Source organism: Hylobates moloch, unplaced genomic scaffold (genome assembly GCF_009828535.3).
Source record: "Hylobates moloch isolate HMO894 unplaced genomic scaffold, HMol_V3 SCAFFOLD_17, whole genome shotgun sequence".
Classification (NCBI taxonomy): domain Eukaryota; kingdom Metazoa; phylum Chordata; class Mammalia; order Primates; family Hylobatidae; genus Hylobates; species Hylobates moloch.
The window spans coordinates 81,987,660-82,012,932 of NW_026652292.1; the positions used below are offsets into that span (position 1 = coordinate 81,987,660).

The 25,273-nt window shown below is 40.5% G+C and overlaps 2 protein-coding genes and 1 pseudogene across 2 annotated transcripts in view; 2 read left to right on the forward strand and 1 right to left on the reverse strand.

The window, feature by feature from the left end:
• Positions 1 to 2,995: 2,995 nt before the first annotated feature.
• On the forward strand, positions 2,996 to 14,095 carry HAUS3 (HAUS augmin like complex subunit 3). Its single transcript, XM_032135451.2, has 5 exons — positions 2,996 to 3,108; positions 3,539 to 4,593; positions 5,586 to 6,025; positions 8,157 to 8,385; positions 12,408 to 14,095. The coding sequence occupies exons 2-5, from the start codon at positions 3,685 to 3,687 to the stop codon at positions 12,639 to 12,641; spliced, it is 1,812 nt and encodes a 603-aa protein (XP_031991342.1). The 5' UTR covers positions 2,996 to 3,108; positions 3,539 to 3,684; the 3' UTR covers positions 12,642 to 14,095.
• Positions 3,070 to 25,273, forward strand: part of POLN (DNA polymerase nu) — a 170,014-nt gene continuing 147,810 nt past the window's right edge. The window contains exons 1-2 of the mRNA XM_032135450.2: positions 3,070 to 3,108; positions 15,348 to 15,492. Of these exons, the coding sequence (XP_031991341.1) occupies positions 15,360 to 15,492 (133 nt within the window). The 5' untranslated portion in view covers positions 3,070 to 3,108; positions 15,348 to 15,359. The remainder of the gene's footprint in view (positions 3,109 to 15,347; positions 15,493 to 25,273) is intronic.
• Positions 10,067 to 10,315, reverse strand: LOC116456685 (cytochrome c oxidase subunit 6B1-like; annotated as a pseudogene).

The following is a 25,273-nucleotide window of genomic DNA, read 5'->3' on the forward strand; positions in this document are numbered from 1 at the left end:
AAGCAAACAGCAAAAACACTTGATCCTCACAGCTCTGTCTCTAGGTCTGTTTAGTCCATTATATTCTCCTGGGCTTTCTCAGGGAGGATTAATTCCTGGGTTCCATTTATCTTTTGACCTTACTAAAACCCCAAATAATTTTGACTGCTGAAAAGAAAGCTTACCCTGGAAATAAGTGTAACATACTTGCTTTCTTAAATTCCCAAGGCAAGCTGAAGAAAACTTTCCATGTCTGTAGAGTTAAAACTATTGTGTTTGTCATTTGTACTCCAAGGGCTCATACTGTTGTAATTTTTACTTAATGGTTTTATGGCTTTTATGGTCTCATAAACACCTTTCCAACAAATAACTATGGTCAGCAATTCAAAATCAGATGGAGAATTAATTTGTGGCCCAAGAAACCATCCAGGAGTCACTAGGAAAGTGAGTTTCTAGAACGGCCTCTAGGGCTCTGGAGTACACCCCTCCTGCCCTCCAGGGATCTCTTTCTATAAAGGAGCCCCTTGTCTTTCTGCCATCTTTAATGCTATCTCCTCAGAGTTCCTCCTTGCAGTCTATAAATATCCCCGAGTTCCTCTCATTTTCAAACAAAACAAAATAAAAAATCCTCCCCTCAGCCCTGCATTCCCACCCGCTCAGCTTGTGTTGTTTTGCATGCTCTCTCTCTCTGTCTCTCTCCTCTGTCTGTCTCTCTCTGTGTCTCTATCTCTGTGTCTCTCTGTCTCTGTCTCTGTCTCTCTGTCTCTGTCTCTCTGTGTCTCTGTCTCTGTCTCTCTCTGTATCTCTCTCTCTCTGTCACGCTCCTCCCACCCAGTCTTTGCCTCATCAGCAACATTTCTGGAAGGCATTGCCTGCACAGCTCCCACTTCCTCCTGTCCAAACTGGCTCAACTCTGTCCCCTGATGCACACGTCCGACCTCCAACCCCGGGCTGCAAGGGTCCTCCCACCAGGCCTCCCCGTTCCAGCATCCCTGGTTCCCTGCCTGCAGATTGGGCACCACTCTGTGAATTTTTTCCCATCATGTTTGTTTTTCAGATCATTTTAGGCCTTACTGACTTTTAAAAGAGGAGGAAAAAAAATGTAAAACAAGTGAAGAATGAATAGGAAATATCTTTGACTCGATCAGATTACAATATTTGCCTTAGAACATTCTTATTTCTCGCCTTAAAAATATTAAGAAAAACTATCCAAACGACTTCTACCTAGTCACCCTGGACTAGAACATTGTCTGACAAGCCACCTTTAAGGTCATTTGACCCTGAAGGGAGGGAGTACTATTATATTTACCCATGACCAAAGCCCCTGCTAACCTGTGGAAGACTGAGGAGTGGCAAAGGATTTTTGTTTGGTAGAGATGCAAACGAATTCTGTCCAATACAGAGGTCTGGCATCAGCCAGATTCACATGAAATTTAGCAATCTCGTTTCAGTCATCTTTCACTGACTGCCATCCTTTTTGGAAATAGTGTACCATCCTCTCTGAGTTAAATACATCGATGTATTTAACTCAGGCCACTCCGTTTATTTCTAACATTTTGAAAAGGGAATTGTGGAGGAAGTCAGCTTTTTTTTTTCTTTCTTTTTGAGTCAGAGTCTTGCTCTGTCGCCCAGGCTAGAGTGCAGTGGCATGATCTCGGCTCACTGCAACCTCCACCTCCTGGGTTCAAGCAATTCTCCTGCCTCAGCCTCCCGAGTAGCTGGGATTACAGGCGCCCACCACCGCGCCCGGCTAATTTTTGTATATTTTAGTAGAGATGGGGTTTCACCATCTTGGCCAGGCTGGTCTTGAACTCCTGACTTCATGATCCACCCGCCTCGGCCTTCCAAAGTACTGGGATTCCAGGCATGAGCCACCGCGCCTGGCCGGAAGTCAGCTTTTACATAGTGGTCAGGTGAGGGATTGGAAATTAAGTGTTTTTGCAAAATAAAGTTCATTGTAAAAGATTCTAAGCGAACAACCCCTAACCCTTAAAATGTACCAGGCACTGCTCGGGCTGCTGTGGATGTGGGAACTCGTCTCTCTCGGGGGCGAGCGCTATCACCGCCGGGCTCCAGCCTGTCTCGCAACCACCAACCTGTGCTGCTCTTTGTAGCCCTCAAAAGTGCCTTCAGAGGGTCTAGATTGAAGTACGGGGCAGGGCAGGCCTGAAGCACAACTGACGGCTCCGTTGAGAGCAGGCCCGCAGCTTCAGCCCCCCCAGAGGGCGCCCCACCGCACTCCTCTGCACCCCATTTCTTGCCCAGTCCCCGCCCCCTGCCCAGTCCCCGCCCCTGTCCAGGCCCTGTCCCCGCCCTGCTCGGCCCAGACCCCGCCTCTCTCTGGCCTGCGCCCCGCCCAGGAGGCAGGATGCCCGCAGCGGCAGGGGGCGGAGCGCCGCCTGTTCAGCTCCACCCCACAGTCCAGCCTCGCCGACTCCGCCTCTTTTTACACTACGCCTGCGCAGTCATCCCCACGACCCCCGCCGCCGCCTTGTGCGCGTGCGCGCGTGCAGGCGTTCCCGTCAGGCAGTGCGAGGCGCGCGGGGTACGGAGGGCGGTGGCGGCGGGTTCCTGTGAGAAGCGAGCGGAGCTTCCTGAGGTGACTGACCGGGGCCTCGGTTCTGGGCGCCGGGGTGTGGGGCTGGAGGAGTGGCCGCGATCCCCGTATGCACCCAGCTGCCTCTTTTTTTCCTGCGCTCCTGGGGGCTCCTTCCAGGTGCTCCAGCAGCTGCCCGGGGATCACGGCCCGGTCCGCTGGGCGAGGAGCTGTGGCAGGGGCTGCGCGGGGCCTGTCACCCCCGGCTTCTGCAGCTCGGTGTCGACGGCGATTCGGTGGGCTTGTGCGTTTGTTTTGTTACCGTGCTTAGGTGTCACAGCTGGGTGACCCTCGGAAGGCAAGTTTTGCCGCTGGTGCGTCAGGTGTATCGCGGCCTTGGGGTCGCGGATCCCTGGGGCCTGCCGCCGCCTCTGGGGTTCGCGCGGCCGCGGCGTCGGGGCTGCCTCAGCGCTGGCTGAAGGCCGGTCCGAAGCAGCCTTAATTGTGGCCGCGCGCTTCCCTGCTGCTCCTGCTGTTCTCCGCGTCGCAGTGGTGGACTCTGGAGGTGGAGCCTTGCCCGACGAGTCGTTGAGGTAAATATTTAGTTGATTTTCAGAAGATGTGCCATACTTATTTGCGTTTTCTTACGTACGGAGGGCAGGGAAGAGAGGCTGCCTAGCCTCCTGGTGGCTTGAGTTTGTTTGGATCCATTTATTTTGAATTTTGAATTAAAAACAAATGTTGCTCTATAAAGTGTAATGCATTTTAAACCATTTTATCTTTGGAAAAAAAGATAAAATGGATCCAAATAGATCCACTTTCTTAATTAATTTTCGTTACTGTTGCGGTTTTCTGAGAACTAGCCTAATTGTTTCTGTTTCTCTTTATCATCATCAAACATTGCAGCCACGACTACCTGTCAGTTATCCCGCTCTCAGATATCATGTGATATTTGTCTGTGTCTTCTTTTTAAAAACACTGTCGTCATATTTGTGGTCTAATACTTGTTTTCTTCCCCCCTAGGAGGAATCATTATAGATTCTAAAAATATATTTTTCCTTCTCTGTGGACTTGGTATAAAACGTAGCTTTTTTTCTGTTTGGATTTATTTTCTAAAAATCAACACCGTAAACCCATATCAGATACAACAAAATTGGGGCAGTTAAACCATGAGTTGTGGAAATGAGTTTGTAGAAACGTTAAAAAAAATTGGTTATCCCAAAGCTGATAATCTTAATGGAGAAGACTTTGACTGGTTGTTTGAGGGCGTTGAAGATGAATCGTTTCTGAAGTGGTTTTGTGGGAATGTGAATGAACAGAACGTGTTGTCTGAAAGAGAATTGGAAGCTTTTAGCATTCTTCAGAAATCAGGCAAGCCTATCCTAGAAGGGGCAGCATTGGATGAAGCTCTTAAAACGTGTAAAACTTCTGATTTGAAGACACCTAGACTGGATGATAAAGAGCTGGAGAAATTAGAGGATGAGGTTCAAACTCTACTGAAATTAAAGAACCTAAAAATTCAGCGACGTAATAAATGTCAATTGATGGCTTCAGTAACTAGCCACAAATCTCTGAGGTTAAATGCTAAAGAAGAAGAAGCCACTAAGAAGCTGAAGCAGAGTCAAGGAATTCTAAATGCAATGATCACTAAGATCAGTAATGAACTTCAGGCTCTTACTGATGAAGTTACACAATTGATGATGTTCTTCAGACATTCTAATTTAGGTCAAGGGACAAATCCACTGGTATTTTTATCACAATTTTCCTTGGAAAAATACTTAAGTCAGGAAGAGCAAAGCACAGCAGCATTAACTTTGTATACCAAAAAACAGTTCTTTCAGGGTATACATGAAGTAGTTGAAAGTTCAAATGAAGACAATTTTCAACTTTTAGATATACAGACACCATCTATTTGTGATAATCAAGAAATCCTTGAGGAGAGACGACTAGAGATGGCTAGACTGCAGCTCGCATACATTTGTGCTCAACATCAGTTAATTCACTTGAAAGCAAGTAATTCGAGCATGAAGTCAAGTATAAAATGGGCAGAGGAGAGTCTTCATAGCCTAACCAGCAAGGTAAGCATAAGAAATGAGATTGGATTCACGTTGTAATTATTGTTAGGAATAGAGGATATAATACTGCTGTTAAAGTACTTTAGAATGGTGCATCTAATAAGAGATTACATTTTATTTTCTCTTTGTTCAGTGCTTATTTGTGATCTGTATCAATGTTTCATACAAGTAGATCCATACGTTAATGGAGGGCAGCAATAGTAATTATAATCTCAACCACATTATCTAATTTATTTTAAACAAAAGTGCTTTAATTTGCATTCTGAATTTTAAATTTGTGTAATGCAGATACAGACTAGACTGAAATTTTCTTTTTAAGATGTGGCTAGAAACTAATTGCTTTATTACGGGTATTCTGCCTCATTTGCTCCAACCAGAGCATAGTGCTAATGAAGTCAGAGGTCCAGGTTCAGTAGACTGAAACTGATTTCTTTTTGAGAATATATGGATAGATGTATTGCAGATGTCTGCACTCTTGGAGAGCTTGTTTTCTTGGTAATATAACTGCTAGATACTTGAGTAAAAATGTAACTTTTCTGAATGTGAATATCAGCACCAAGTTAGTTTCTATAGCTGACAAAAAATTTGAGTGATATAGGAAATCCAATAATTATGTAGAAGTGCTGAAATCAACTGGCTGACTAGGACCTATTTAGGTAATTTTAACTTAAGAAAAACTAGTAACATATACTTGCATTCAGTGAATAGTGTGCTATTAATAATGATTCTGATTAAAACAAGTATAATAAGATCTCTATTTTGGTAGCTGTTACTATATATATGGTAGTAATAGCAGTAAAATTTAGTAATTCATACCCTTGACTTAGTCCACATTTTTCCCTTTTAAACTGTAATTTTTGTTTATATGAATATTAAATTAGTTTTCATTCATTGAGCTTATTATCTGGTCACTTAAAGTGGAAAGTGAAAATAATCTTAAGATGATTTCAAATTTAGGCATACAGTTTGACATGTGATTGCTTTTCTTTGTATAGGCTGTGGACAAAGAAAATTTGGATGCTAAAATTTCTAGCTTGACCAGTGAGATTATGAAACTTGAAAAACAGATCACTCAAATAAAGGACAGAAGTTTACCTGCTGTGGTAAGAGAGAATGCCCAGTTATTGAATATGCCAGTGGTAAAGGGAGATTTTGATCTGCAGATTGCTAAACAAGATTATTATACAGCAAGACAAGAGTTAGTTTTAAATCAATTAATAAAACAAAAGGCGTCATTTGAACTTCTACAGTTATCATATGAAATTGAATTAAGAAAGCATCGGGACATATATCGTCAACTTGAAAAATTGGTTCAAGAACTTAGTCAAAGTAACATGATGCTCTACAAGCAATTAGAAATGTTAACAGATCCGTCAGTTTCTCAGCAGATAAATCCAAGGAATACCATTGATACTAAGGATTATTCTACTCATAGGTACGTATGCTTCATTGTTTCTTTAGCAAATATTTCCTTTTGTTTTTGCAAAATACTGGAGAGAGTTTGAGCTAAAATTTTGGAAGTTTTTTATCTTTGCATTTCACTTTTGGCCTTTTTTTTTCCATTTTCATATGCCTTTTTTTTTCATTTTTAGTTTTTTTGCTGCCTTTTCCATTTACGTTAGATCTGAAAATAGCTACTTTATAGCTTAAGTGGATGAGTTGGAGGAATGAATGGGTTTATTCCCCTTTAGGCATCATTATTTATATACCTTATTTTAGATTTGGGGCAGGAAGTTTGAATACAGCTCAGCATAGTAGGTATTGCTGGGCAGGGGATTGACTGCATTTGGAGAAGGTAGCAGTAGAGAGGTTAGACTTCATTTCTGTGTGTAGTCAGGAGAATCACTGAGAATGAATGCTAGCTGCCAAGCTTCATCTGGATGTCTGAGCAATTGATGGCAGAGGGATACTGAAAATTGGAGGGCTAAAGTAGTCTTAAGACCTCAAAAATCTGGCTCCTACTCCTCATTTTTCTCCAGGACTAGGGTAAAAGCATCTAATCTTTTTGTTTTCTTGTTAAAAAAATGAGGGGCCTGGATAGAGTTGCCTCATTGCACAATTTCAGGGGGATACCATTGACATCATGATCTATGTGAATGATACCCCTGGAATTGTGTAGTTGCATCTATAAGACTAATTGGCAGCTTTGGGATTGAACCAGTTTTAGGAAGTCTGTTACAACTTGATAAAATAACTATTTAAAAAATTCTGAGCAAAAGTTTACTATTATAGCTATTTATGTAACTCTTTATTTACATTTTACATTGTTTAAATTTTACATTTATTTTTATATTTTACATTGTTTAACAATTTTAGTTTTTCTCTTTTAACCCCACCACAATCCTGTAATATAGGTAGGTTAAGATGTGTAGTAGTTAAGATGTGGAAATAAGTCTCAGAGATTGATTTGCCCTAGGTTTCACATAACAGAAAACTCAGACCTAGACCTAGGTCTTCCGTTTCAAATTCATTGCTTGCTTGCTTGCTTGCTTGTTTTTTCCTTCCTTCCCTTCTTCCTTTCCTTCCTTTCCCTTCCTTTCCCTTCCTTTCCCTTCCTTTCTCTCTCTTTCTCTCTTCTTTCCCTTCCTTTCCTTCCTTTTCTTTCCTTTTAAGACAAGGTCTCACTCTCTTGCCTAGGTGGGAGTGCAGTGATGTGATAATAGCTCACTGCAGCCTCCAGCTCCTGGGCTCAAGTGATCCTCCTGCCTCAACTTCCTGAGTAGTTAGGACTACAGGCACGTGCCACCATGCCTGGCTAATTAAAAAAAAAAAATTTTGTAGAGATGGGGCTTCAATATGTTGCCAAGTCTGGTCTTGAACTCTTGGGCTCAAGTAACCCTCCCACAATGCTGGGATTACAGGCATGAGCCATAGCCTGTTGTTGTTTCTACTACATCATAGTTATATTCTATGAGACAAGTGTTTTCTTCGGAGGTTATCTCTGAAGTGCACTTTGAAGTACGTTAGTGGCAGTTAAAGTTAAGAAGAATTTTATATCTAAAACTTGGATGGTGGGGAAACTCGGAATTCAGTAATAGACTTTATCTAATGTAGTAGTTAGAACATATATTTCTGTACTGAAATAGTATTACAGTTAGAATGGTTTCAGTTGCTTGATTTTTGCAGGCACACAAATTATTATTATTATTTTTTGGAGATGGAGTCTCACTCTGTCGCCCAGGCTGGAGTGCAGTGGCGTGATCTTGGTTCACTGCAACCTCTGCCTCCCGGGTTCAAGCAATCCTCCTGCCTCAGCCTCCCGAGTAGCTGGGACTATAGGTGCATGCCGCCATGCCCGGCTAACTTTTTTTTTTTGTATTTTAGTGGAGATGGGGTTTCACTGTGTTGCCCAGGCTAGTCTCAAACTCCTGAGCTCAGGCAGTCCGCCCGCCTTGGCCTCCCAAAGTGCTAGGATTACAGGCGTGAGCTACCGTACCCAGCCAATATTTTTATAAGTTGTTACTTAGCTATCTATCCCCACAAATGCTCCAATACAGTGGATTGTAATTTTGAAAATGATACTGACTTGATAATTTTTCCCTATAATTTTAATTTTTACATTTTAGGCTTTACCAACTTTTGGAGGGAGAGAATAAGAAAAAAGACTTGTTTCTAACTCATGGAAACCTTGAGGAGGTGGCTGAGAAATTGAAACAGAATGTTTCTTTAGTACAAGATCAGTTGGCAGTATCTGCTCAAGAACACTCTTTCTTTCTGTCCAGACGGAATAAGGATGTGGACATGCTTTGCGATACTTTGTATCAAGGAGGAAATCAGCTTTTGCTTAGTGATCAGGTGGGTATTTGCCATAGTAGTTAAAAATGCTTTTTAAAAAAATGCTGGTTGTAAAAGATATTAAAGAAAATGTTAACATGAGGAAAATATTACCCCAATTTCATTGCCTTAATATAAAGTATATTTCTATATCTCCTAATTTTTGTTCACATATAAATGTTTTTCAGATAGTTTTGATGAGTGTGCACAGAAATTTAAAAATGTATATAATTTTTCAGACACAAAAGGATATGTAATGTTTATATTAGTGTTAAAAAATAAAATCGCCTCTGTATTTTTTTCACTCATCTTAGCAAATACAGGATTGCCTTTATATCTTTAAAATCCTCTGTGTACACTTAATGGTACATGCTCCTCCTAATATAATTCGTCTCTCATCTTCAAAGAGTAACTACCATGCTTAATTTTGTTCATTATTTTCTTGCTTTTATGTATAGTTTTATTACACACACACATATACACACATATATATATTCCTAGACTGTGTATTTAGTTTTATATGTTGTTGAACTTTATATGCTGTTATTATACTAGTGGTGTTATACCAAAGGCATGTATATTGAAGGTATGTATCCTTCAATGACTTGCTTGCTTTTTCAATGGCTTAACATGTTTTTGAGACTCACTCATGTTGATACACGTAAAGCTGTATAGTTCATTCATAGTTTTCTCTTTTGTATAGTTAGTATTCCATTATATGATATTCCACAATGAAATTATCTGTTAGATTGACAGACATTTAGGTTATTTACAGTTTTTGTTACTATAGATCATACTGCTATGATAGTCATGTCTCACAGCTGCACATTTCCAGTTTCTCCACATCTTTGCCAACACTTGTTATTTCCTGTGGTTTTTAAAATAGTAGCCATCCCAATGGGTGTGAAGTGGTATCTGTGATTTGTTTTTTGAAAGGTCTCCCATTACTGATTTTTGTCTTCTTGATCTATTGAGAATTGTGTAAAAATTTCCACTATGATGGTGGATTTGAAAATTTCTCCACATAGGCCGGGCGCGGTGGCTCACGCCTATAATCCCAGCACTTTGGGAGGCCGAGGCGGGTGGATCACAAGGTCAGGAGTTCAAGACCAGCCTGGCCAAGATGGTGAAACCCCGTCTCTACTAAAAATACAAAAATTAGCTGAGCGTGGTGGTGGGTGACTGTAATCCCAGCTACTTGGGAGGCTGACGTAGGAGAATCCCTTGAACCCGGGAGGCAAAGGTTGCAGTGAGCCAAGATCATGCCACTGCACTCCAGCCTGACAGAGCAAGACTCGGTCTCAAAAAAGAAGAAAATTTCTCCATGTAGTTGTATATCATTTTTTTCTGTACGTATTTTGAGTCTATTTTATAAGTTATATCCAGCTTTAAAATTGCAGTGAATAATTATCCTGGTCATTTTAAATTGCAGTGAATCAAAGCATTTAGCATTACATAATGACTATTCCTGGTGATGCTTTTTGTCTTGATATTGTTTTGTCTAATATTAATATTCCTTTGCCATTTTTCTTTTGCTTAGTAATGTAAGGCATATAGTTTTCTTTACGCTTTTCCAGTAAGTTTTTATTATTAGTTAAGTCTTGATTCACGGACCCAGGGTAGGGATCATCATGTACCCAGGTCCCCCTTTACCACCCTGGGGGAAGGATGGAGAACAGAGGAAAGGTGGGGTGGAGCCAGTTCAGATTTTCCCAGGAAACATGCCTTTGTCCCAGGTCAAGACCAAGGATATGGGGCAGAGGGACTTGTACACATGCCAGTACCATTTGCACACAGAGACATCACCCCCTTTAGCAGTCATTGCCCTCTTGGAGTGGTAGAAGTCCAGGTAGTTCTGCCAGCAGTTCATGTTCTGGTTCTAGTTGACAAAGTGGCTGTCAAATGGGACAGTCCTGTAGTTCTTAATTTTGACCTTCATGTCTTCTGCCATGTTGCTAACTTCTAAAGACCCTCAGCAAAGACCATAGTTTTGTTTTTACTTAGCATGATGAAATAAACATTTTTACTCTCTAAATAGTTTTCTTAACTTTTAATGTTAACTATACTGTCTTGATTTAATTACTATGCCATCAATTTTGTAGCTGGTTATTGTTATTGGGCATTTTGATAGTCTTCATTTTTTTCTTTTGTTTGCTCTTGAACAATATCATGTGTATCTTTGCGTATATAGCTTTTTGTTGTTGGATACTTTTATCTGGATAAATTCTTGGAAATAGGATCATTGGGGTTTTTTGTGCCAGGGTAGTATATACACATTTTTTGCCTTTGATACAGTCAGATTGCTTTTTAAAGGAGTTTATAATGCTACCACTACTATTTAAGTGTCTACTAGACACCATTGACCATATGGCACACCATCATTTTATGAATTGCCAAAAAAGAAAAACTCTTAGTTAAACCGACACAATGTTTTCTTATTAAGAATTTTTGTTTTTCATACTTACTAGAAAAGATCTTTTTAGGTGTAGGTAGATATAGATTTTTATCATACCACTCTTGGACATATGTTAAAAGGAAAAAAATAAGTCAATTTAAATGGTTAGGGTAGTTCTAAAGCATCACATTTCAATGTTCAATTCTGCTCTTATTTTTTGACTCAGAGTTGTCTGTAATTTTCCACACTGTATATCAAGAACGTTGATGAGAAAGTATTTCTTAAGAGTACCTGGCCAGAAACAATCATATGATGTTCTTGATTAAGATGCATCTTCATTTCAGATATGTTAAAATGTGAAAAAAAATGCATCCAAGAATCACTAAAATATGGTAATTTCACTCTAATCTTATCAGTGGGTATTATTAGTGTTTTTCCCTAGCTCAATGTGATATAAAATGCCATATCAATTTTAACTTGTGTTTCTTTTATTAATGAAGCTGAACTTCAGTATCTGTAGCAATATTGTTTTAGCAACTGTATAATCTTTAGTATTTAATTGAAGGTAAAGATGAGATTGTTGTTTCTCAGTATATTCAAGTTTACCAAGTTTGTCTTAGAGGAGATCACTAAATGTAGATATAATGTCGAAATTACTTGATTTTCAAAAGTATGTATTTTAAGAAGTACTGCTCTGTGAATTGGCATTTATGACAGGTCTTAAGTAGTCATTCTTGAACTTGTACATTAGAATCATCAGGGAGCATATCAAAACGCAGGTTCCTAGCCCTGTACAGAGATTAAGTAATTTAGTCTAGTGAGGGGGTACAGGAATCTGTCTTCATAACAAGTACCTCAGATAATTATGATATTTGTGGACCATGCCTAGAAGCTGTGGAATATTGAGGATAGTTAGAGCAACAGATTTTTCAGAGGACCTCTTTGGTGATACTGGCTAAAATTTATAAGTAGAATGCTTGATTAGAAAGCTATGGAAACTTGTTAATAATCTGGTTTAAATGCTAGACACTGAGGAATTTGAATTTACTGTAATAAATATGAAGGGTCGGCATGGCTGGATTCTTGAGCAGGAAAATGATATGATGAGTCAGGATGGTTTTCGTGGAATGTCATGGGTAATTCTATTTGGTAAGACAATACGAAAAAATGAAAAATGGAGATTTGTGTTGAGATAATTCTCTTTTATTGGTCTTCATTTCAACTTTCTCTGTACCTTCTGTCTAGAATAAACAGAGAATAGGCTAAAACAAGGTTTGATTTATTAAGCAGAATATTAGCTCCACGAGGGAGATTTTGTTTATTCTTGTATCAGTAATCTCTAAAACAGTACTTGGCACAATAGTATTTGTTGAATATATGAATGCACAGAACAGCTTACATATCAAGTACACTTCAGGAAGAGTTTCCTTTGAATCACTTAAAATTACCTATCAGAAGTTGTTGCAATTAATCTTACTTAGAATTTATATTAAACCTGTTATGGATTTTAAATTGAGGTTAATTTATTGCTAAAATTGCGGGAAGTTATTAAGTCCTTTAAAGTCTTTCCATGTAAATTATATTTTAATTTTATAATTGGTGTTAGGAATGAAGTGTTTGAATTTTTATTTTTATTTTCCTTTTTTAGGAGTTAACAGAGCAGTTTCATCAAGTTGAATCTCAACTGAATAAGCTAAATCATCTCCTCACTGATATTCTTGCTGATGTGAAGACAAAAAGAAAAACTTTGGCAAATAATAAATTACATCAAATGGAAAGAGAATTCTATGTATATTTTTTAAAAGATGAAGATTATCTGAAAGATATTGTGGAGAATTTAGAAACTCAATCAAAGATTAAGGCTGTTAGTCTTGAAGATTGAAAATTACTGAAAACTGAATCTTTATTACATGTCCTCTTTTATTTATTAGAAGACTGTGTATAATAAACACTACTAAATTTTTAAAATTTGAGGTCAATGGAACAATTTCATTTGATGAATTCAAGTATTATATTAATTTGGCGTTTTTTCTCATGTAGTACATTCAGAATACCAGTGCTTTTTATGACTTGAGCATGTGTTTAGTGGTACTTAGTTCTGGTAATTTTTTACTTACAGGGAAAAAGCATTATTACATAATGCAAATTTTTTTAATATAGTTATTGCTCTCCTTTACTTTCTTTTTAGAAATAGAAATTTTCTGCTGTTAAATTTTTTTTTTTTTTTTTTTTTTTGAGACAGAGTCTCACTCTGTCTCCAGGCTGGAGTGCAGTGGCACAATCTTGGCTCACTGCAACCTCTGCCTTCCGGGTTCAAGCGATTCTCCTGCCTCAGCCTCCCGAGTAGCTGGGACTATAGGCGCGCACCGCCACGCCCAGCTAATTTTTTTGTATTTTTAGTAGAAACGGGGTTTCACCACGTTGGGACAGGATGTCTCAATCTCTTGACCTTGATCCCCTCTCCTGGCCTCCTAAAGTGCTGGAATTACAGGCATGAGCCACCACGCTCAGCCGCTATTAAATATTTTAAAATGTGTAGAACTTCTAGTCAGCATTTTTAAATCTGTAGACCTTAATATGTGAAATAGCCAAGTCCCCTCATGTTTGACTGTCAAATAAAATTCTGCTGCTCAAATTGTATTCCTCCATAATTCTCTGCTATAGATCTTTAGGCTGTTTTAATGTCCCTACTTGTACCATAGAGTATTAGGACTTCCTTGGCCTTCTTTCATTCATTTTAGAGTCTGAATTCTGGGGACTCAAAAGTTTCTACAAGACTGCTCAGCAGTGCTTTGACTTTAATGTGACTTACACATCATAAATGACTTTCAAATGAAATTTGAATTTCAAAATTCTCTAAAAGTGGTTGCTCAAAAGATGTATGATACTATTTTAATCAGTTTAAGAGCAAAAATGTTTCATTGTATTTAACAGTGGTATTTGGGCAACCAGAAAATATTTTAAGCGTTGCTCTAAAATAATTTGAAGTAGCTCATCTGTTACTGCATCAGATGCTTCTTGAGTGCCCAATTTATACATGGCCTGTGATAAATACCATGTGAGCTTTGTAGGAATACCTTTAAGAATATTCCTCACCTGTTTGTAATATAGAATGCCAATCTAAAAACTACATGTTTTGGGTGGTCTTTATGGAACTTTTTAGCTATAACCGTCAGAAAACAGGCATACCTAGATGACAGATGAACCTTCTTGATTTTTGAAACCCATTGAACAAAAATATTTTGCCAATTACTGTGTTTATGTTATTTAAAATTTTATGTAAACCTTAATTTTGTAGCAATAAATTTTGTTTAAGATTTTGCTGTCAGCTCCCTATCACCTGAGCAACTTTTTTTTGTTGTATGTATTTTTTTCTATTCTATCTTGGGATAGAGAATTTACTTAAAATTTTTCTTTTCTTCAAAAATGTGGAAAATATGTCACCTGGTTCCTGGTTTATGGTAGCATATTCTGTTTAAATTAGTGTCACATATTTAGATGTGTGGCCAGATGCTTGATTTATTCAATTAGTTAATTTTTGAGACAGAGTCTAACTCTGTCACTCAGGCTGGAGTTCAGCGGAATGATCTCAGCTCACTGCAACCTCTGCCTCCCAGGTTCAAGTGATTCTCCTGCTTCAGCCTCCTGAGTAGATGGGATTGTAGGCGTGCACCACTGCACCTGGCTAATTTTTGTATTTTCAGTAGAGACGGGGTTTCACCATGTTGGTCAGGCTGGTCTCTAACTCCTGACCTCAAGTGATCTACCCACCTTGGCCTTCCAGAGTGCTGGCATTACAGGTGTAAGTCACCATGCCCCTGCCCAGATGCTTGATTTATACTGTCCCCACCCAAACCTTCACTTGCTCAGCCCAAGGGGCCAGCAGGGCGGATCAAGGCACGGATGGTAGTTGGATGTCTGCCATAATTACCCAAGTTAGTTATAATCGTGTTACCAGATATGTTTATTTGAAGATTTATTTATTTATTTTTATTTTTTTATTTTTTGAGACGGAGTTTCACTCTTGTTGCCCAGGCTGGAGTGCAGCGGCATGATCTCAGCTCACTGCAACCTCCGCCTCCTGGGTTCAAGTGGTTCTCCTGCCTCAGGCCTCCCGAGTAGCTGGGATTACAGGCGCCACCATGCCCGGTTAATTTTTTGTATTTTTAGTACAGACGGGGTTTCATCATGTTGGCCAGATTGGTCTCGAACTCCTGACCTCAGGTGATCCACCCGCCTCGGTCTACCAAAGTGCAGGGATTACAGGCATGAGCCGCTTCGCTCAGCCTATTTGAAGATTTAATACCATTTTTCAAACCTCAGGAAGTATTTGAGTAGATTGCTTCTAAATTGATTACCTAGAAAATAAGTTCTTTATCTATTTAACTATGATACCTGGATTAAGCCTCTAGCTATTTTGCTTTTTTATTTCTATATTATTGGATGATTGATGCCTATTTTCTGTGGTTATGAATATAGACATTTTAAATGAAAGTTGGTATATACATTTTTCAAAATAATTGTATTTCCTGTTTTATAGTCTTAGAATGAATATATGGGATTTATCTTATGTTAATCTTACATTTAGGATTTTGTGAAAATGGAAAATTATGAGGCATTGGTAGGCTTTGATCTCTGTAATACACCGCTCTCCAGTGTTGCTCAGAAGATTATGTCTGCTATGCATTCGGGTGATTTAGTGGATTCTAAGACTTGGGGAAAGAGGACAGAGAGTAAGTAATTTTTATGAACCTTTCTTTCTCTTGATACTTTGAATGTTAATTGTTCTAAAGACTAAGAATTGAAAATGGAATGCATGTAGACAGATGAAGCCCAGCTCCCGCCCCTTTTACACTCATTCAGTGCAGACTGAGCTTCTGCTTGCCAACTTTCATGTTCCCTTAACCTTCGTTGCTTTAAAAATGTAACACTCTCTTCCTTATTCCAGGTATTTCTGTCAAACATTCCCTTATAATCTGGATCAGGTATTTTAGTATCTTCGAAAGAGATGCTTTAATCTTGGTTCTCAGGTCATCAAACCTGTACATAGCATTTGCTATTGTGTGTGGTGAACAAGAGATATGTTTTTGACAATATGTGTATTATACTGCTATAGAAATGTAAACTCTTAGGTGGCAAGGATTATTGGATCAGTGTATATGGGTTCATGATGTGGTATAATAGTAAAAGCAGTGGGGCCGGGCGTGGTGGCTCACGCCTGTAATCCCAGCACTTTGGGAGGCCGAGGCGGGCGATCATGAGGTCAGGAGATTGAGACCATCCTGGCTAACACGGTGAAACACTGTCTCTACTAAAAATACAAAAAATTAGCCAGGAGTGGTGGCAGGTGCCTGTAGTCCCAGCTACTCGGAAGGCTGAGGCAGGAGAATGGCATGAACCCAGGAGACAGAGCTTGCAGTGAGCTGAGATCTCCAGCCTGGGCGACAGAGCGAGACTATCTCAAAAAAAAAAAAAAAAAAAAAAAAAAAACAGTAAAAGCAGTGATATGCTCACAAATATCACTGAAATGTTTGTAACATCAGGGGTTTTGGTGTTTGTTTTGTTTTTTGTTTTTTGTTTTTTTTTTGCTACTAGCAAGCAGTTTTTATTTTAAATTTGCAAATCTGGGCCAATAATTTGTGGTTGGTTTCTCTTTCTACAAAATAAGGTATAAGTGAGTGAGATATAATTGAGTAATGAAATTGAATTGAAATAATTGAGAGTATTGCCAAATATTAATACAAAAGCTCTTATAAACACATCTTCTTGATTAAGATACATTTGCAGTTAATGTTTTGATCCATTCATATTCAGGCATCTGTTGCTTATATACTTTATTATAGTAGAAGTCACTAATAAACTGGTAAGAATTTTTGAGTGTGAATTACATGCCTAGCAATTGATAGTGTAAGACACAACCATAATCACATTATTCCATTTTTTTATAATAATAGAGGGGTGCATACTTGATAGAGGTGGAAATATACTCCCCTTCAAAAACTGGTAAGAATAATGAAATGCCTCTGGCAGCTATAATATGAGGCTCTGATGAAAAATTTATGTCAGTCAGTCCATCTCATATAAGCTCTTATTGTTGTCCTAAAATACGTTGTTAATGCCTGGGACGATCACTTCAGCCCAGGAGTTCGAGTCCAGCCTAGGCAACATAGCAAGAGCTCGTCTCTGAAAATAAAATACCCCGTTAAAATTCTGGCTTTTGTTTGTTAAGGTTATTGAGAAGATAATAGAAAATGATATGATACTACTTTTCTCTCTTGGATTTGGAAAAATAGTGGAATTTTCATAAGGATTTTGTATTTTCTATTGCTGTATAACATTATTACTACAAACTTACTGGCTTAAAAAACACAATTATTGTTATACAGTTTCTATGCATCAGGAGCCTGGACCTGACTCTGCTAGGTCCTCTGCAAGGGTGGACTCCAGGTGTCAGCCAGGTCTGGTGTCTCTCCTGAGGCTGCAGTGGGGAAGCATTCTCTTCTAAGCTCACATGGTTGTTGACAGAATTCAGTTTCTTATAGACTTTCAGACCAAGGGTCTCAGTTTCTCACCGGCTGGTGTCTGGAAGGCATCCCCAGTTCCTGTCATGTGATCCTCTATGTGGGCAACCTACAGTATGGCAGCTCACTTTCCCTAGCAAGACTGACATCACAGTTTTATATAATGTGATCACATACATGCCGCTGCCTTTGGTGTGTTCTGTTGGTTAGAAGCTAATCAATAGTCCCATTCACACACAAAGCGGTTTGGGGTTATGTGAGGACATGATACCAAGAGGCAGGGATCATAGGGCCACTTTGGAGTCTTTCCACCACAGATTCTCACCAGTTTTATTCCTTCGTCATATGAATCCAAATTAAAGTTGGATTGCTGGTGGATTATTGATGAGTGATGCTGGACCTAAAGTTTTTTTTTTCTTTTTTTTTTTTGAGAAGGAGTCTCGCCGTCACCCAGGCTGGAGTGCAGTGGCACGATCTCGGCTCACTGCAGGCTCCGCCCCCTGGGGGTTCACGCCATTCTCCTGCCTCAGCCTCGCGCGTAGCTGGGACGACAGGCGCCTGCCACCTCGCCCGGCTAATTTTTTGTATTTTTAGCAGAGACGGGGTTTCACCGTGCTAGCCAGGATGATCTCGATCTCCTGACCTCGCGATCCGCCCGCCTTGGCCTCTCAAAGTGCTGGGATTACAGGCATGAGCCACCGCGCCCGGCCAGACCTAAAGTTTTAATTGACTCTGGATTCTTGTCAAATACTGAGCTGTCATTATGTCAAATTCTTCTAAGAAAAATATTGTAAATTAGCGTTTCATTTCCATGAGCCTATTTCATACCAAATAAGTATCGAAATTAAACTCAGAAATTAATGGAAGTAAACTACAAATATTTACTTTTACAAACACTAAGTCACACCAAACTGTATTAAACCTGTGATACTTGTCATTTTGGGGTCTAATTTTCTTATCTGCTAGACTGACTGAGGTGACTCAAGATACACATTCAGTAAAGATTGGACTGTTACATCTTTTTGAAACAAGTATAGATCTTTATGTAAAAACACTTTGTCATGAAAAACACTAAAAATGCAAAACTTAAATTAATGTAAGAGAACATCCATGTAACTACCACTTACACTGCCAACACCTCAAAATTTACTTCTCAATTAAAATCTCTCCCTGCTCAAATGTAACCATTAATTATCCTGCCTTTTATGGCAACCACTTCATAATCATGGGCATTTTAAATTATTCCAGATAACTTTTTGTCAGCGATTACTGATTTCTTACCACGTTGAATCCATCCTTGTTTTCTGAGGCACACAATTATACTACATGGCTCAGTCTTGTTGCAGTCAGGTTTGACCAAGTGGCCAGGTGCCTGTCAATGAGTTGTGAGCTCCAGCGGGTGCCATTTCCAAGGGAGGCTCCAAGACAGCCTGCCTGCTTCTCTGGCCTCTTTGCTTCCCATCAGTTGGAGCTGAAATGATTCTTCTCCAACCCTGCAAATGGTAACAGTGTCCTAGAGGATTGTGCAACTACATGCTAGAAGGATACTGGGCCCCTGAGTGACTTTAAAAAACAGCTATACCACCTACTGAGACCATTCACCTCAGAACATGAGAGAGAGATAAACTTCCTTTTTTTTTTTTTTTAAACGGGGTCTTGCTCTGTCGCCCAGGTTGGAGTTCACAGCTCATTGCAGCCTAAACCTCCGAGGTTCAAGCAATCTTCCCACCTCAGCCTGCTGAGTAGCTGGGACTACAGGCACTTACCACTGTGTCTGGCTAATTTTTTGTTTTTTTTATGGAGACAAGGTCTTGCTATGTTGCCCAGGCTGGTTTCAGACTCCTGGGCTCACACGATTCTCCTGCCTTAGCCTCTCAAAGTGCTGGGATTACAGACATGAGCCACTGTGCCTGGCCTACTATTTTTTTAGTATTATAAATTTTTTCCACAACATTTTTGGGGAGTCTCTTTGTAATACATTAGGAAAAGTGGTTTTTTTGTTTTTTTTTTAAAAAAAAAGAAAACAAACCTAAAATCTGTAATTCCACACAATTTTCTTTTCTTTCTTTTTTTTGAGACGGAGTCTCACTCTGTCACCCAAGCTGGAGTGCAGTGGTGCGATCTCGGCTCGCTGCAACCTCCCCCTCCTGGGTTCAAGGGATTCTCCTGCACAGCCTCCTGAGTAGCCAGTATTACAGGCGCCCACCATCATGCCTGGCTAATTTTTGTATTTTTAGTAGAGATGGGGTTTCACCATATTGGTTAGGTTGGTCTTAAACTCCTGACCTCAAGTGATCCACCTCGGCCTCCCAAAGACATTTAAAATTTTTTTTACATATTTATATACATGCATACATACATCGTTTTAATATAAAATTGTGAGAAGGTTCAAGTTCTTTTTTGCTTGTTGAACCCTCTCCCTTATTGTTAACCTGTGTTAACAACTTAGTATGTGCCTTTTATATTTTTGTTAATTTTTTTCTATTATTATAATTTATATGACTGGACAGTCATGCACTGCATAATGAATGATGTTTTGGTCAACGACAGACCGCATATATGTTGGTGGTCCCATAAGATTATAATGGATCTGAAAAATTCCTGTCTCCTAGTGACATCGTAGCTGTTCTGTTATCATAGCACAATGCATTACATTTTTTTTTTTCCCGAGACAGAGTTTCACTCTTGTCACCTAGGCTGGAGTGCAGTGGTGCAATCTCGGCTCACTGCAACCTCCACCTCCCAGTTCAAGTGATTGTCCTGTCTCAGCCTCCTGAGTAGCTGGCATTACAGGTGCCTGCCACCACGCCCGGCTAATTTTTGTATTTTTAATAGAGGCAGGGTTTCACCATGTTGGCCAGGCTGATCTTGAACTCCTGACCTCAGGTGATCCGCCCGCCTCGGCCTCCCAAAGTGCTGAGATTACAGGCATGAGCCACCGCACCCGGCCGCATTATGTTTTTGTTGTGATGCTGGCGTAAACAAACCTACTGCACTACCAGATGTATAAAAGTATAGCACTCTGTATATAGTATATAGCTATGTCATACAGTCAACTTACACAAACCTAGATGGCATAGCCTACTACACTGTACTATACTATGTATAATTGTATATACAATTATATGTAGTACAGAGTACTTGAAAAAAATGACTGTGTTACTGGTTTATATGTTTACAATACTGTATATACTTTTATCATTATTTTAGGATGTACTCCTACTTATGAAAAAAAAGCTAATTGTAAAACAGCTCCAGGCAGGTCCTTCTGGAGGTATCCAGAAGAAGGTACTCTTATCATAGGAAGTGACAGCTCTGTATGTATTAGTGCCTCTGAAGACCTTCCAGGGGGACAAGATACAGAAGTAGAACAGTGATACTGATGCTTTTTACCCTGTGTAGGCCTAGGCTAATGTGTGTGTGTGTCTTAGTTTTAAGCAAGAAAGTTAAGAACATTTTTTAAATAGTTAAATATCTTAATAGAGAAAAGGTTATGGAATCAAGATATGAAGAAAAAATATTTTTGTTCAGCCGTACAATGTGTTTTTGTCTTAAGGTAAATGTTATAAAGGAGTTCAAAAGTTTAAAAAGTTTAAAAGTGTATAAAGTAAAAAATGTTAAAGTACATTGAGGTTAATTTATTATTGAAGAAAGAAAATTTTAAAAATTAGTGTGTCCTAAGTATATAGTGTTTGTGAAGTCTACATTAGTGTACAGTAATGCACTAAGGTTTCACACTTACTCCCCACTCACTGATTCACCCAGAGCAACTGCCAGTCCTGCAAACTCCATTTATGGTAAGTGCCCCATATAAGTACCATTTTTAAATCTTTTATACTGTATTTTTACCTATGTTTAGATACACAAATACTTACTGTTGTGTTGCAGTTGCCTACAGTATTCAGTACAGTAACATGCTGTACAGGTTTGTAGCCTAGGAGCTACAGGCTAGACCATACAGCCTAGGAGTGTAGTAAGCTATGCCATCTAGGTTTGTGTAAGTTCACTGTATGACAGCAGTCCCCAACCTTTTGGCACCAGGGACTGGTTTCATGGAAGACCATTTTTCCACAGGATGGGGTTCGGGTAGATGCTTTCGGGATGAAACTGTTCCGCCTAAGATCATCAGGCGTTAGATTCTCAAAAGGAGCTCGCAACCTATTCCTCGCATGTGCAGTTCACAGTACGGTTCTTGCTCCCATGAGAGTCTAATGCTGCTGCTGATCTGACAGGAGGCGGAGCTCAGGTGGGAATGCTCACTCACCTGCTGCTCACCTCCTGCTGTGTGGCCTGGTTCCTAACAGACTACAGACAGGTACTGGTCCTCAACTCAGGAGCTGGGGACCCTTGATCTATGATGTTTTCATAACAATGAAATCGCCTAATGATGCATTTCTCAGAACATATCCCTGCATGACTGTAATTATAGCTTGTATATATCTGTGCCAACCCAAACCCCCTCGTCAGGTGGCATTGATTGAGGCAATTGTTGCAATGTATCACATTTCAGCTTCCCCAGGCTCAATTCTTCTGATCTCCAAGGCCCCTCCCCAGTAAGCTTTCTGCTGACAAATCTCAGTCTGAGGGAACCTTATCTGCTACAGTTGGTGGCAGGAGTGGTCTGAGAAAGTAGACATGTGATTTTGGAGTTTGGTCTCCCGCAGGTAAGCTGGCACTGATGACCTCATCACAAGTTGTGGGTGGAATACAAATGGTAGCAGTGGAGTTAAAACTTTGGCTCAAGGTGGGTTTGTTTGGCTTACCGGTGGGAGCACCTGCACCAGCTGGGACAACACTGCACATCTGAGAAGTACAAGGCAGTTGAAGACAATGGAATTGGATGGCTGTGGCTGGGAATAGTAGATCCTTTGGAAAAATACAAAAAAAAAAAAAAGGCTGTGGGTGATAAGCAATTAAAGGCTAAATGTGAAAGCCAGAGGGCTTCCTGGGCAGCCTATAAAGTGACAGCCTGTAGCGATAGACCCAAGACTTAGTCCTGATTGCTCCAGAGAAACTTGAATTTTCAGCCCTGGTGGTGGGCTAGGGGTTTTTGTTTCGTTGTGTTTTTTTGTTTTTTGGTGATACCTAGGCTGGAGGTCCAATCCCAGCTCACTTTAACCTCCACCTCTGGGGCTCAGGTGATTCTCCCAAGTAGCTGGGAATACAGGCATGCACGCTCGGCTAGTTTGTTTGTTTGTTTTTTAAGTACACATGGGGTTTCCCCATGTTGCCCAGACTGGTCTCGAATTCCTGGGCGTCTTGAGCGTACCAAAGTGCTGGGATTACAGGCATGAGCCACCTCCACCGGGCCAAGATTAAGGTCTTGATCTGAAGAAAGAGGGACCAGACCCTGAGATACAGGATGGGAACGTTTGGATTGGTATATTTTAATCTTGATTGAAATACCACAGGGAGCCAAGAAAAAAAATCTTGAGTATCAGACCAGCTTGGGCAACATGGCAAAACCCGTGTGAATGCAAAATATCAGGCAGGTCTCAATTTAGAAAGTTTATTTTGCCTAGGTTAAGGACATGCCTATGACACAGCCTTAGGAAGTCCTGAGACATGTGCCCAAGGTGGTTGGGGGTAGTTTGCTTTTAAACATTTTAGGAAGACGTGAAACATCAATATGTGTAAGATGTAATTGGTTCGGTCTGGTAAGGCGGGACAACTCGAAGAGGGGGCTTCCAGGTTAGAATTAGATAAGAGAGGCCAGGTGCGATAGCTCACCCCTGTAATCCCAGTATTTTGGGAGGCCGAGGCGGGTGGATCCCTTGAGGTCAGGAGTTCAAGACCAGACTGGCCAACGTGGTGGAACCCTGTCTCTACTAAAAATCGAAAATTAGCCGAGCATGGTGGCAGGTGCCTGTAATCCCAGCTACTCGGGAAGATGAGGCGGGAGAATCGCTTGAATCAGGAAGCAGAAGTTGCAGTGAGCCAAGATCGCACCACTGCACTCCAGCCTGAAGGATAGAATGCGACTCTGTTTCAAATGAGACTCTGTTTCAAAAACAAACAAAAAGTAGGTAAGAGACAAAAGGTTGCATTCTTTTGAGTTCTTGATCAGCCTTCCACTGAATACACAATTTAGTGAATCTGTATTTTTACATAAACAGTACGGGAGAGGAAGCAATCAGATCCCCATTTGTCTCAGGTGAACCTCAGAGGCATAGAATTTCACTTTGAATAGAATGGGAGGCAGGTTTGCCCTAAGCAATTCCCACCTTGACTTTTCCCTTTAGCTTAGTGACTTGGGATTCCCAAGATTTATTTTCCTTTCACACCCATCTCTGCAAAAAATTAGTGGGGCATGATGGCACGTAATCCCAGCTATTTGGATGGCTGAGGAAGGGGGATTGTCGCTTGAGCTTGGGAGGTGGAGGTTGCAGGGAGCTGAGATTGTGCCACTGCACTCCAGCCTGGGTAACAGAGTGAGACCCTATTTCAAAAAAATAAATAATAATAAATTTTATTTAAAAAATAAATCTTGAGTATCAGATACCTCTGAGACCTACAGAAATGGCCCCACCCTGATCGCTTCCCCCAGCTTTGCTGGAAAACAATGGAGAGCTTCTGTCTTGAAAAATAAGACATGCTCCCTCATTATTTAATAATACTTTAGGAAAAGTTTTTGGGGTGGGGAGGGAGAAACAGAAAAACCAAACAAAGTTCATAATTCCCCAGATCTTTTTGTGTAGTTATACACACGCATACATATGTCATTTCATAAGAAATTGTGAAAAGATTCATAAATGTATTGTTTAGGCTTTTTCTTTTTTGCTGCCCCCTCCTCCTCCTCTCTTGGTCATTAAGTCACAAAATAACCCTGCCGAAAAGTACTGGGCCTGTTACAGTCCAGTCAGGGGACAGAAACCGTAGAGTAATTTGAACAGGGAATGTTTAAGGCATTACTAACTAGCAGGATTAGCTTTAGAGAAAACTCTAAAGAATCCAGCAATAGCAGACACAGGGAGCAGCTTCCCCCGCTAGGGCTGAAGTGGGGTGCTGAAGGAAGGGACAAATTTAGCAGAATCTCTCCCCTCAAGGCTGAGATTCAGATTGTCAGAGGTTGTGGATGTAGCCCACTGGGTGGCCAAGAAGTTGGCTGAAGTGCCAGAGTCAGTCTGGCAAGTGGGAACCCACCTATGGGGTATCACTGAACTCACCGAGAAGTTGGTAGAGGTGCCTGTGAAACTCAGTAGGAAGCTGCCCACAGGGATCGCCTGAAACTTGCTGGAAGGCTAGCTAGAATGTCTGCAGAAGTAGCTGGGAAGTGGCCAGTGGGGCTGCTCATGGGTGTCTAGTACACTGGTTAAGAGCTGCAGGAGCAAGAAGAAAGGAAAGCAAAGCACAGCAGCCAGAGGCCTCTTCTCTGGCAGCGTCCCTCTAGCACCCTCTGCTGACGGAGCTTAACATCGTGCCAGGTGGCAAAGGAGGTGTATTTTCTGTAGGGCATGCGGTGCGATGAGGGGTGAATTTGTAGCTGGAAGGCAGTACATTGATAACTGGCACAGGGACAAAAGAGATTCTACTCCAAAGGAACTGCGGGACCTAACTGGCCATATACAAGCAGGCCTGGGAGAGTACCTGTGGTGGGCTGGGTCTGAGGGTGCTGGATCAAGGCAGGTGGAACTAAGGTTGGATAAGGGAGAGTTTATGCGGGATCACTTCAGAGACACTGGATTTGACAACCCAATGAAGATTCCAAGAGGTGGTGCCAACATACTGCTAGGACGGCTTTTAGTTCCTTGTAGGAGAGGGTTCACACTAAGTGAAATAGAAAGGTTAGAACTGCCAGGGCAGATGGTAAAAGAAGGCATGAAAACCCAGGAGAGGTGGACATGCTAGAATGGCCATATTGTGGAGGGCTGGGAAACTCAGCAGGTAGCATTGTTGTGCAGAAGGGCGCTCTGGAGGCTCTATTTACCGAAGCAATAATGAAAGCTGATGAGGGAGTAGGGAGTATCGGCTTCACTGAGAATCTCAGTGGTGT

Excerpts from the sequence above, each read along its gene's own strand:
- HAUS3 (XM_032135451.2), top strand. The coding sequence starts at position 3,685 with ATGAGTTGTGGAAATGAGTTTGTAGAAACGTTAAAAAAAATTGGTTAT. Across the intron at positions 4,594-5,585 it reads TTCATAGCCTAACCAGCAAG|GCTGTGGACAAAGAAAATTT; the intron begins GTAAGCATAAGA and ends TTCTTTGTATAG. Across the intron at positions 6,026-8,156 it reads AAGGATTATTCTACTCATAG|GCTTTACCAACTTTTGGAGG; the intron begins GTACGTATGCTT and ends TTTACATTTTAG.